At 37.3% G+C, this 12,940-nt stretch overlaps 1 protein-coding gene across 11 annotated transcripts in view; it reads right to left on the bottom strand.

Annotated features, from left to right (window-relative positions):
* Positions 1-12,940, bottom strand: part of LRRC9 (leucine rich repeat containing 9) — a 140,271-nt gene that overhangs the window by 23,140 nt on the left and 104,191 nt on the right. For all 11 annotated transcript variants that reach the window (XM_060418113.1, XM_004011042.6, XM_060418115.1 and 8 more), the window contains 3 exons: positions 12,555-12,691; positions 5,633-5,850; positions 3,446-3,514 (listed from right to left, as the gene is read on the bottom strand). In XM_060418113.1, the coding sequence (XP_060274096.1) occupies positions 3,446-3,514; positions 5,633-5,850; positions 12,555-12,691 (424 nt within the window). The remainder of the gene's footprint in view (positions 1-3,445; positions 3,515-5,632; positions 5,851-12,554; positions 12,692-12,940) is intronic.

Raw genomic sequence — 12,940 nt, 5'->3', positions numbered from 1 at the left:
TTCTAAGAAATTACAGGAAAAACACTACATATCAAAACTTTTAGGCTGTTGCTAAAGCAGTATTTTGTATCCCAAAATTTATTAATTTAGGAGAAATATTAAAAGTTAATGAGTAGGCATTCTACTACTTCAGATTTTTTTAAAAAAGTAATTCCAAGAAACTAAAGATAGAGGGTAGAAATTACTGAACTAAAAAAAGAAAAATTATACTTAATAAAGCCAAAAAATGGTTATTTGAAGAGATTAGTATGATAGTAAGACTCATCAAATATAAGAGAGAAAAACCAAAAAAAATTTAGCTATAAAATATGTGAAAAAACACAGATATAATCAAGATTTTAAAAATTTATGAAAGTATTATGATGGAAGTACATCTAAAGTTAGATAAAAGGACAATTTTATTGAAAAATTTAAGTTCTCAATATTGAACTTAGTATCTGTTCTTAGTGGAGAACGAAATGGCAACCCACTCCAGTATTCTTGTCTAGAGAATCCTGTGGATGGAGGGGCCTGGTGGGCTGCTGTCCATAGGGTCACACAGAGTCAGACATGACTGCAGCGACTTAGCATGCATGCATGCATTGGAGAAGGAAATGGAAACCCACTCCAGTATTCTTACCTAGAGAATCCCAGGGACAGAGTAGCTTGGTGGGCTGCTGTCTATCGGGTTGCACAGAGTTGGACACGACTGAAGTGACTTAGCAGCAGCAGCAGTGTATGTTCTTAAGTATATTGTAATATATGTTCTTATCAGTTTAATAGAAAATGACTAGATATACATCCAATTCAGTTAAGTCTCTCAGTCATGTCAGAGAATTTGAATAAGTTGTTCAAAGTCTAACTTCAAGAAAAAATTAAGTTCAGATGGTTTTAGAGATAAGATCTAATTATCCTTCAAGGAACACACAAGTCTTCTTTTATATAAATTAATTCATAGACTAGAAAAAGAGAGGAAGTGGAAGTGAAAGTCATTCAGTCATGTCCGACTCTTTGCGACCCCATGGCCTATATAGTCCATGGAATTCTCCAGGCCAGAATACTGAAGTGGGTAGTCAGTTCCCTTCTCCAAGGGATCTTCCCAACCCAGGGATCAAACCAAGGTCTCCTGCATTGCAGGCAGATTCTTTACTAGCCAAGCCACCATGGAAGCCCAAGAATACTGGAGTGGGTAGCTTATCCCTTTTCCAGGGGATCTTCCCAACCCAGCAATCGACCCAGGGTCTCCTAAATTGCAGGCAGATTCTTTACTAGCCAAGCCACCATGGAAGCCCAAGAATACTGGAGTGGGTAGCCTATCCCTTTTCCAGGGGATCTTCCCAACCCAGCAATCGACCCAGGGTCTCCTACATTGCAGGCAGATTCTTTACCAACTGAGCTACCAGGGAAGTTCAACATGTCTCTGTGGAAGTAGAGATAAGTAAAATTATTATGATTTTGTTCTCTTATGCTATTCTTTTCAAGTTGATCAATGCTGTTTTGCCTCATAAAATTAATTGGAGAGTTCTCTCTAGCTCAGCTGGTAAAGAATCTGCCTGGAATGGCAGGAGACCCCAGTTTGATTCCTGGGTCAGGAAGATTCCCCTGGAGAAGGGATAGGCTACCCACTCCAGTATTCTTGGACTTCCCTGGTGGCTCAGCTGGTAAAGAATCTGCCTGCAATGTGGGAGACCTGGGTTCAATCCCTGGGTTGGGAAGATCCCCTGGAGAAGGGAAAGGCTACCCATTCCAGTATTCTGGCCTGGAGAATTCCATGGACTGTATAGTCCCTGGGGTCACAAATATGTTACATGAAATTTTAACAACTTGAATCCAGTAAAGTATAAAAGATGACCAAGTAATATTCATCCCAGGAATTTAAGGATGGTTTAGCACTATATTCTATTAATTTAATTTGTATATTAACAGATTAAAGATAAATACTATATTACCAATTAGTTAAAATCCAGTGTCCATTCCTCATAAGAACAAGTAGCAAACTGGAATTAGAAAGGGACTGCCTTAAAATGCTGAAGGTTATCTACCCATGACCTACAGCAAACATCATATTTAATACTGACAATTTAGAAGTATTCTTTCAAGAATACTCAGTAACTATGAGTGTGTTTATTCAATACTGTACTAGACATCCTAGTCAGTACACTGAGAGATGTACAGGAAATAAAACCATATGGATTGGAAAGAAAGATTAGAGTCATTGTTTGCAAATATTATGATTGTCTCCAGAGAAAATCCAACAAAATTTACAATCCATTAGAATTTAAGAGAGAGTTCAGAAGCTATTTGGATAAAGAGTAATATGCAAAAAAATCAGAATTTCTATACTCTAGCAGCAAACAACTAGAAAAATATAAAAAAGATATTGTTTAAAACAGCTATTAAAATAACAGAAATGAAAAAAAAAACTAAAACAGGAGGATGATTAAACCAAAGATGACTAAAACTTTTAGGAGAAAATCACAGACCTTTATTGAAGGACATAAAATAAACACAGGGATATTTATGTTTGTGAATGAGAGGATGAAAGCTAAAAATATTGGGGGAGACTGCTTACTGTGTTTCTTTCTTGGCGGAAGTAACTCTATGATGTGGCACTACTGGCTCTCTCAGTCCCTTTACTCCTCTACTTGGGGAAGCAGTGACTTAACTGATAAATCTGGGAAGATTAAACTGGTCATGTTTAGTTCCTGTCTTTTCTCTTCAGAAATTGCTTATTGCTTTTGCTCTTGCAGGAGAAGGTATATATCCTTCCATCTGAGTCATCAGGATGAATTCTGGCAACTGTTGGCAGGACCATTTAGCTTTGTCAAAATTCTAAACTAAGCAAAACATTCTCACTTCTCTGTCCACCACTGTCATATTTCTCAATTTGTTCAAATGTTAGGTGAGCAAGGGTAGTTGCCTATTTTATCCCTTCAAAGACTCCAACAGTAAAAGTGGCAAATTTTCCGCAAAATTAATTTATAAATACAATGCAATTCCAATTTCCAATTAAATTATCAACAAGATTCTCATATAACTTGAGAAGCTCTTTCCTGAAACTCACATGAAGTGTAAAGGGCCAAGGATAGCTAAGACAGTGAAGAAAAGAGAGAAGGAGGAAGAGGGAAAATTAGAGGTTCCTACTCTACCGGATATCAAGACTTACTATAAAACTTTAGTAATTAACATAGACTGATATTGTTATAGGGACTGACAAATAGGCCAATGAATACAAAGTAGAACCAAGAAGTAGACCCTGTTGTATACGACAATGGCAATTTATATTGTAATCAGTTGGAAGAAGACACTAGTCAATAAATTGTACTTGTCAATAATAAATTGAGTAACTTGCATGTGGAAACAGGTAAAATTAAATATCTTATCACAGTATATAAAAATAAATTATATACAACTATAGATTACATTTTAAGTAAATTAACTGATAAATTAGAAAAATAACACTCACCGGATTGCCATAAACTGTAAGTTCTCTGAGGGAAGAGATACCATCAAGTTTTTCCAGTTCTGCCATATCCTATTAAAAATTAAGCAGTAAATTATTATTTGGTTATCCAACATCTTCAAATATATGCTTATTTGAAGTTATTATATGTAGGTGTTGTATTGTAACGAGTTGAATCTTCTGAAATGAGCTTGAGTGACAATATTCTGTATTGTTGATTAAAGATAGATCTGTTTCCTATTGATTTCAAATACATGACTGGGTAAAGATGATGTGCCAACACGGAAAACAGGCCATACAGCAGCCCTTGTTAGGAAAGACCATATTTTTTTTCAGAAGAGTTATGATCTATTCTAAAACTCAGATTGTATTTGGTTAATTCCTAAGAGGACTAACCTAGATGTGTGGAAAAGGAGGTGAATCTAGTCTAAACAATTTCAAAGGTATATATCAAGCACAACATTAACCAGGAAGGAGCATGTCATGTTGAATGGACTGAATACTGACATATTTGCTGAGAATATATATGGTTGAAAAACTGTTTCTCTAGTTAAATGAGTTGCTTTTGCTACTGAATGGGATTATTTATCATTATTTAACTTTGGTGAAAGTTTGCAAATACATTTTAGTTTTTGCAAAATTATTTTTTAAATGCTACTGCTGACAAAATTTAGGCAACACAATTAGCTTAAGGTGGTTGCTGCTGCTGCTGCTGCTGTCACTTCAGTAGTGTCCAACTCTGTGCGACCCCATAGATGGCAGCCCACCAGGCTCCCCTGTCCCTGGGATTCTCCAGGCAAGAACACTGGAGTGGGGTGCCATTGCCTTCTCCAATGCATGAAAGTGAAAAGTGAAAGTGAAGTCGCTCAGTCGTGTCCGACCCTCAGCCTTCCAGGCTCCTCTGTCCATGGGATTTTCCAAGCAAGGGTACTGGAGTGGGGTGCCATTGTCTTCTCCGTAAGGTGGTTGCTAGTTCACAGTAATGAAACGGTTCTTGATATGCTCCTACTCTTAACTGGAATGCCAAGTGGGTTTAGCCAATTCATTGAGTAACTATAAAAAAATTTTAGACCTATTTTGGGTCACTTGGAAGTAGAATTTGAGAAGCCACAGGAAGGCCCCAAACCATGTGTATCCTTGAAATTATTAGTAAAGCTTGATACTGGGTAAAGTCTCAGATTCATATAAGTCTGATTTGACAAATCCTTTGTGTTAGCTCAATTTTTATCACTGGAAAGAGTTCCTATAGGAAGCAATTTTCCCAATTTAGATTTCTTCTAGATAAAGCTTTGAAAGAATCATTGCCAGCTTTGGCATTCATCTTCTCAGATGAATGTTGTTTGAACCTTGATATATTAATTGGATGGTATTTTCTCTGTATATATATTTCGTAGTTGCTAGGTAGAAAAGGGTACTGCTCAGGCTTTTATATCACTCCAGAAAATCTTCCTGAACTTCAGCAAGTAGAGCCACAAACGAATATTAATCATGTATCTACTAAGTACCAGGCACAATGCTATATACTAAAACAAATTTGGGCAAGAAAGACTTGGTCCCTGCCCTTGCAGGGCAGTACACAGTTCAGTTTGTCTTCAAGGTTGTCTTAGTGGTATGGGCAGAAATAACAAAATTGGTACAAGGAGGGCTAACCAATCATCAGCAAAATACTAAGAGAAATGTTAGGATTGTGTATGATTATGTGTATACCTCTTATCTGCATACTATCTCAGAAGACAGCTTGGGCAGGGCTGGTTGGGACAGTGGCCTAATGGAAATAGGCTGAATTATGATCAGGTGAAACAAAGGCAGGAAGCCTTTAGTGGGGAAAGATGGAATATTAAAGCCAAGCCAAAGTTCATTATCAGGAGTTGATTCAAATGTCAGGTAGACCAAGTACAAATGTTAAGTTTAAAGGTCCAGAGGCAGTCTGGGGTTGAGATGCACAAACAGCTTGGACCAAGAGCAGTCAGGAACTAAAAAGATCTCTTAGAGGATATCCAGGTGGATGCATATAGCTTGATCAGGTTTATAAGTCTAGAAGTAGGGTGAGCATTTCTGCATCCCAGAGTATTTACATGTCATATAAATGATAAGTAGCTCGCTAGCAAAATATTCATTGGTGTGTTTGACAGCTTTCTGTTTAGAGGGGTTAAGTCTTAGAAATCTTATAACAAAATAAAATAATGTTACCTGGATTTTATTATATCCTAGGAAGAGTTTCTCTAGTTTTACCAAAGGTTGTAATTTGCTCAGCTCTCGTAGTCTGTTCTCCTCCAGGTGAAGTGCCAACAGAGAACTTGGTTTGGCAAAGGCACTATCATTAAACGCTCTGATGCGGTTATGGTCCACTACCAATTCTTGAAGGACTTCTAAGTTGTCAAGTCCTTCAATTTGACTAATTTCATTTCCTGAAAAAAGGTAACTCAAGATATGTCAAGTGAGCCCAAACTGAATAAGTTAACTAGTTTTGTTTAAATATTTTTATCAAATGATTTTTTAAAAGTGAAGTATTAAAAGAACATGTTTCCAAGGAGAAAAACATTAATTTATAGGAAGGTAGCATCATCATCAAATAATACTAGGTGAATTTCTCCTTTATGTGTGAAAGATCAAGATATGATGTAGGAAATGTAGTGAATTGACCCATTCTGTCTCTTCAACAGTTAAGTGCTAAAATATTTGATACTGATAAAAGTAGATGTGTAAAAGTGCTGCAAAAGATATGCTTCCTAGCTCATACAACTCAATAACAAGAAAAACAAGCAACCCAATTAAAAAATGGGCAGAAAACCTAAATAGACATTTCTCCAAAGAAGAAATACAGATGGCCAAGAGGCACATGAAAAAGATGCTCAATATCACTCATTATTACAGAAAATTCAATTCATACTACAATGAAGTGCCACCTCACACTGATCAGAATGGCCATCATGAAAAAGTCCACAAATAGCAAATTCTGGAGAGGGTGTGGAGAAAAGGAAACCCTCTGTACTACTGGTGGGAATATAAATTGGTGCAGACACTGTGGAGAACAGTATGGAGCTGCCTCAAAAAACTAAAAATAGAGTTGCCATATTATTCACCAACCCCACTCCTAGGAATTTATCTGGAGAAAACAATAAACCCAAAAGATACTTCCACTCCAATGTTCACTGCAGCACTATTTACAAGAGCCATTTCCATTTACAAGACACGGAAACAACGTAAATGTCCATCAACAGATGAATGGATAAAGATGTACATGTATACAATGGAATATTACTCAGCCATAAAAAAGAGTGAAATAATTTCATTTGCAACCACATGAATGGACCTAGAGATTATCAGGGCTAAGTGAAATAAGTCAAAAAGAGAAAGACAAATACCATATATCACTTGTATGAGGAATCCAAAGTGAAAGTGAAAGTCACTCAGTTGTGTCCAACTCTTTGTGACCCCATGGACTATAGAGTCCATGGAATTCTCCAGGCCAGAATACTGGAGTGGATAGTCTACCCCTTCTCCAGGGGATCTTCCCAACCCAGGAATCGAACCAGGGTCTCCTGCATTGCAGGCGGATTCTTTAACAACTGAGCTATGAGAGAAACTCTGCGGAATCTAAAACATGACACAAATGAATCTATATACAAAACAGAAATGACTTGAAGACATATAGAGAACAGACTTGTTGTTGCCAAGGGGGTAGGGGGTGGAGGAAGGATGGATTGGGAGTTTGGGACTAGCATGTGCAAACTATTATATATGGAATGGATAAACAACAAGGACCTACTATACAGTACAGGAAACTATATTTAATATCCTATGCTAAACCATATTGGAAAAGAATATGAAAAAGAATATATATGCATATAAATATATGTATCTATATATATATATAACTGAATCACTTTGCTGTAAACCAGAAAATAACACAACACTGCAAATCAACTATACTTAAATAAAATGAAAACCAAAAAAACAAACAAAAAAGACCAAAATGTACCAGGAAGTAGTTAAAAAAGAAAAAAAAAAGATGTGCTTCCTGAGTATACTGGATTATTCTAATAAGTATTCAAATAGATATATTAATTATTTATTTAAATAAACTAATTTGTTGCATTGCTAATTATGCTGTATTATTAATAAACTAATTTGCTGTATGTTAGTTATACCTTAATCATGCTGTTAATTCCTTCTCAACATATTTTTGAACTGCAATTACATTAAAAAATTAAGAATATATTACATTTTTTAGAACCTCATTATTTCATTACAACCTATGATTTCTCTCTACTGTAGCAATCAATAGTTGTAAGTATAAATAAGAAGAGGCATTTATATAAGAAGAGGGACCTTGAGTTGACCAAATGGTTTCATTTCTATTAGATTCTCAAATTAGGACAGGGAAAATATTATTTTTTACTCATCAGAAAACTGAGGGTCAGAGAAATTGTCTTGCTGAATGACATAAAGACAGCAACACTAGGCCTAACCTGGACCTTTTACAGTGCTGCTACTACTGTGCCATTAGTCTTTCACCCACTATTTATCCTCCTTGTTTATTATGGGACTGAATTGTGTCTCTTCGTATTTATATGTTGAAGTCCTAATCCCTAGTCCCTCAGAATGTGACTGTATTTGGGTCTTTAAAGAGGTAACTAATGTTAAGTAAATGAGGTCATTCAATTCAGTTCAGTTCAGGCGCTCAGTCATGTCCGACTCTTTGTGACCCCATGAATCACAGCACGCCAGGCCTCCCTGCCCATCACCAACTCCTGGAGTTCACTCAGACTCACATCCATTGAGTCAGTGATGCCATCCAGCCATCTCATCCTCTGTCGTCCCCTTCTCCTGACCCCAATCCCTACCGGCATTAGAGTCTTTTCCAATGAGTCAGTTCTTTGCATGAGGTGGCCAAAGTACTGGAGTTTCAGCTTTAGCATCATTCCTTCCAATGAACCCCCAGGACTGATGTCCTTTAGAGTGGACTGGTTGGATCTCCTTGCAGTCCAAGGGACTCTCAAGAGTCTTCTCCAACACCACAGTTCAAAAGCATCAATTCTTCAGCGCTCAGCCTTCTTCACAGTCCAACTCACACATCCATACATGACCACAGGAAAATCCATAGCCTTGACTAGACGGACCTTAATAGGCAATGTAATAATGTCTCTGCTTTTCAATATGCTATGTAAGTTGGTCATACTTTTCTTCCAAGAAGTAAGCGTCTTTTAATTTCATGGCTGCAATCATGATCTGCAGTGATTTTGGAGCCCCCCAAAATAAAGTCTGACACTATTCCCCCATCTATTTCCCATGAAGTGATGGGACCGGATGCCATGATCTTCGTTTTCTGAATGTTGAGCTTTAAGCCAACTTTTTCACTCTCCTCTTTCACTTTCATCAAGAGGCTTTTTAGTTCCTCTTCACTTTCTGCCATAAGGGTGGTGTCATCTGCATATCTGAGGTTATTGATATTTCTCCCGGCAGTCTTGATTCCAGCTTGTACTTCTTCCAGCCCAGCATTTCTCATGATGTACTCTGTATATGTTAAATAAGCAGGGTGACAATAGACAGCCTTGACGTACTCCTATTCCTGTTTGGAACCAGTCTGTTGTTTCATGTCCAGTTCTAACTGTTGCTTCCTGACCTGCATACAGATTTCTCAAGAGGCAGGTTAGGTGGTCTGGTATTCCCATCTCTTTCAGAATTTTCCACAGTTTATTGTGATCCACACAGTCAAAGGCTTTGGCATAGTCAACAGTGAGCACTAATTCAGTATCACTGGTGTCTATATGAAGAGGAGATTAGGACATAGACACAAAGGGGAAGACCATGCGAAGATACAGAGTACAATTACAAGTACAGAAGAGAGGCTGCAGAAGAGACCAACCCTGCTGACATCTTAATCTTGGACTCTGGCCAAGAACTGTGAGGAAATAAATTTTTGTTGTTTAAGTCATCCAGTCTGTGGTACTTTGTTATGGCAGTCCTAAAAAACTAATAAATTACTGAATATGTGATCCCACTTTCTTGGAATTCTTCTCTTTGTAATTTAACATATTTCATAGAATTTAAGATGCCAACAATTGTTAAGATATGTCAATATTTTGTGTATACTAAGAAAGGGAAAAAAAGCTCAGCTAGATAAACTATGCCATCAATTAAGGTACCACCTGATTTCAAGATGTTAAAATATTAAAGGGGGTGTTTCAGAATGGATGAAATATGGGAAATTTATCTTATTTTTATTCTTTAGAGAAATTGATAACATTATAACCTTCAATAAAATTGAAAAGAATTAAATCATACAATTAAATTGAAACATTACCAGTGCCTTACTTATAAATGAAAAGAAGTCTATTAAGTCAGATTAAGAAAAATGACTCAGTTGTGTATCACTTTCAAAATATTATGTATTTGAACTGTCACTTTTAATATTTTATATCCAGTGGTATAAAAATCACATGAGATAGCTTAAGTGTTGAATAATATCTATGGTAGCATGTTTTTGGCCATTATTCACTTTAGAGTGCTCATTAAACATATTTAAGAAAGAGAACTCTAAAACAACAATGCTAAATGAGATCAAATTGCCAACATCCGCTGGATCATGGAAAAAGCAAGAGAGTTCCAGAAAAACATCTATTTCTGCTTTATTGACTATGCCAAAGCCTTTGACTGTGTGGATCACAATAAACTGTGGAAAATTCTTCAAGAGATGGGAATACTAGACCACCTGACCTGCCTCTTGAGAAATCTGTATGCAGGCCAGGAAGCAACAGTTAGAACTGGACATGGAACAACAGACTGGTTCCAAATAGGAAAAGGAGTACATCAAGGCTGTATATTGTCACCCTGCTTATTTAACTTCTATGCAGAGTACATCATGAGAAACGCTGGACTGGAAGAAACACAAGCTGGAATCAAGATTTCCAGGAGAAATATCAATAACCTCAGATATGCAGATGACACTACCCTTATGGCAGAAAGTGAAGAGGAACTAAAAAGCCTCTTGATGCAAGTGAAAGAGGAGAGTGAAAAAGTTGGCTTAAAGCTCAACATTCAGAAAATGAAGATCACGGCATCTGGTCCCATCACTTCATGGGAAATTGATGGGGAAACAGTGGAAACAGTGTCAGACTTTATTTTTGGGGGCTCCAAAATCACTGCAGATGGTGACTGCAGCCATGAAATTAAAAGATGCTTACTCCTTGGAAGAAAAGTTATGACCAATCTAGATAGCATATTCAAAAGCAGAGACGTTACTTTGCCCACTAAGGTCCATCTAGTCAAGGCTATGGTTTTTCCTGTGGTCATGTATGGATACGAGAGTTGGACTGTGAAAAAAGCTGAGCGCCGAAGAATTGATGCTTTTGAACTGTGGTGTTGGAGAAGACTCTTGAGAGTCCCTTGGACTGCAAGGAGATCCAACCAGTCCATTCTAAAGGAGATCAGCTCTGGGATTTCTTTGGAAGGAATGATGCTAAAGCTGAAACTCCAGTACTTTGGCCACCTCATGCGAAGAGTTGACTCATTGGAAAAGACTCTGATGCTGGGAGGGATTGGGGGCAGGAGGAGAAGGGGACGACAGAGGATGAGATGGCTGGATGGCATCACTGACTCGATGGATGTGAGTCTGAGTGAACTCCAGGAGATGGTGATGGACAGGGAGGCCTGGTGTGCTGTGATTCATGGGGTCGCAGAGTCGGACACGACTGAGTGACTGAACTGAACTGAAATGTGATTTCAGGGAACTTAAATTTCTATGACTAACAGAATTTGCCACTCTTTGAAAATTCCCACTTATTTAACTAGATAGTTACATTTTAGATAAATTTGGCTCTTAATCCTTAAGAATCTAACTTGCTTCCCTACAGCCCCACCCTGCTCTTTCCCTAAAGACTTTTCTACCATTTTAGCAAATTTAATCCAGCAGATGAAATGTAGGTTCATTAACTCTGATATATCCTGGCATTACCGTATCTTATTACTGCCCACATTTCTGTACTTTCTACAGCTTTTGCCCTCTTCTCCCTTTAAACTGACCTTAAAATTTTCTATCTCCTCCTGTTCTGTATCTTTAACCTAACTGACCTCTTTACAAACCTTCAAATATGATCATAATTTCACTAGGTACCATCCCTTACCTATTTTTCAAGGACAAGTTCCTGGAACATGCAGCCTCTAATCTCTATTGTTTTTCCTGCCTATCCAATAATTTTCCACACTTCCAAATCTGATACTCTGAAGGTTACCAGGGGTTTCCTTTTTGTTGGATCCAATTGTCTACATCCAATATTCTTTTCACAGGTCTCATTCTTTTCATCATTTGACTTTGGTCAATCACCCTTTTTTTCCTGACATCGAGAGTTTGTATGTCTTGGTTTTCTTTCAAAATTTCTTGAATGACTCCTCTGCTGGTTCTTCTTTTCCCAGCTTTATTAATGCTGGGAATGGGGTGTGGGAGGGAATTATTGAGAGGTAGTGGGGGGAGTTGTGTCTCTACATGTCTTTTTGGCTTTTCATTGTTTCTCTCTTATCATTATTTTTAAATAAGCACATACACTATGACTTGACCTATCACCTCTACTGGGATAATTCTAAACTATACATCTCCAGTTCTGATCTGTGGTCCAGTACCACTACTTGAAAAAGTTTCCATTTTTATGTCTCAGAGTGGTCACAACACTATCCTCTCCCTAGCTTTAGAAATTTGTTTGCCAATGTCTTAATGAAAGCATGAAAACATCCTGAACTATTTTTCTCTCCTTGTATATTTAGTCACTAAGTCCTAATATTTACTTCTTTTAAACAACCTTTTGGACTCCCCCTTTATTCACCCTTTCCACTGACACCATGACACCATTGTAGTCCCAGCCCTTATTTATGTCATTCATACTGAATAAAAAATGCATGTGCTTTGGTGAGCTAGAATGCAATCTTCTATAGCCCTAGAACATTGCATTTACATTATTTATATAAATAACTCAAGATAAGCCCATTTGTGAATACTCAAATATTTTTGTCAATGAATCTGTTCTAATATTGATGCTTATATCTGCTTTCAAATAGGATGATAATTAAGTCAGTTTTTAATTATAAAGACTTACACATTAACAGTGTTGCTACTCACCCTGAAGAAAAAGGAATTTTAAGTTTCTTAGTCTGTTAAGCTGTAGCTGAATCAAATTACAAATTCCATTGTAGCCCAAATGAAGAACTTCTAAACTGTTCATTATTGGAGGCAAATTTTCACTGCTCATTGTATCTCTGAAACACAAATGTCAGTTTGGCCCATAAACTTAATTTCAAATTAGCTGTTTGTATAAACATAAAAAGGCAGTTTACTATGCTGCTGCTAAGTCGCTTCAGTTGTGTCCAACTCTGTGTGACCCCATAGCTGGCAGCCAACCAGGCTCCCGTCCCTGGGATTCTCCAGGCAAGAATACTGGAGTGGGTTGCCATTTCTTTCTCCAGTGCATGAAAGTGAAAAGTGGAAGTGAAGTTGCTCAGTTGTGT

The sequence above is a fragment of the Ovis aries genome, chromosome 7 (genome assembly GCF_016772045.2).
Source record: "Ovis aries strain OAR_USU_Benz2616 breed Rambouillet chromosome 7, ARS-UI_Ramb_v3.0, whole genome shotgun sequence".
NCBI lineage: Eukaryota > Metazoa > Chordata > Mammalia > Artiodactyla > Bovidae > Ovis > Ovis aries.
Note: the sequence above shows the minus strand (reverse complement) of the source record. Positions and strands in the feature narration are given on the sequence as shown.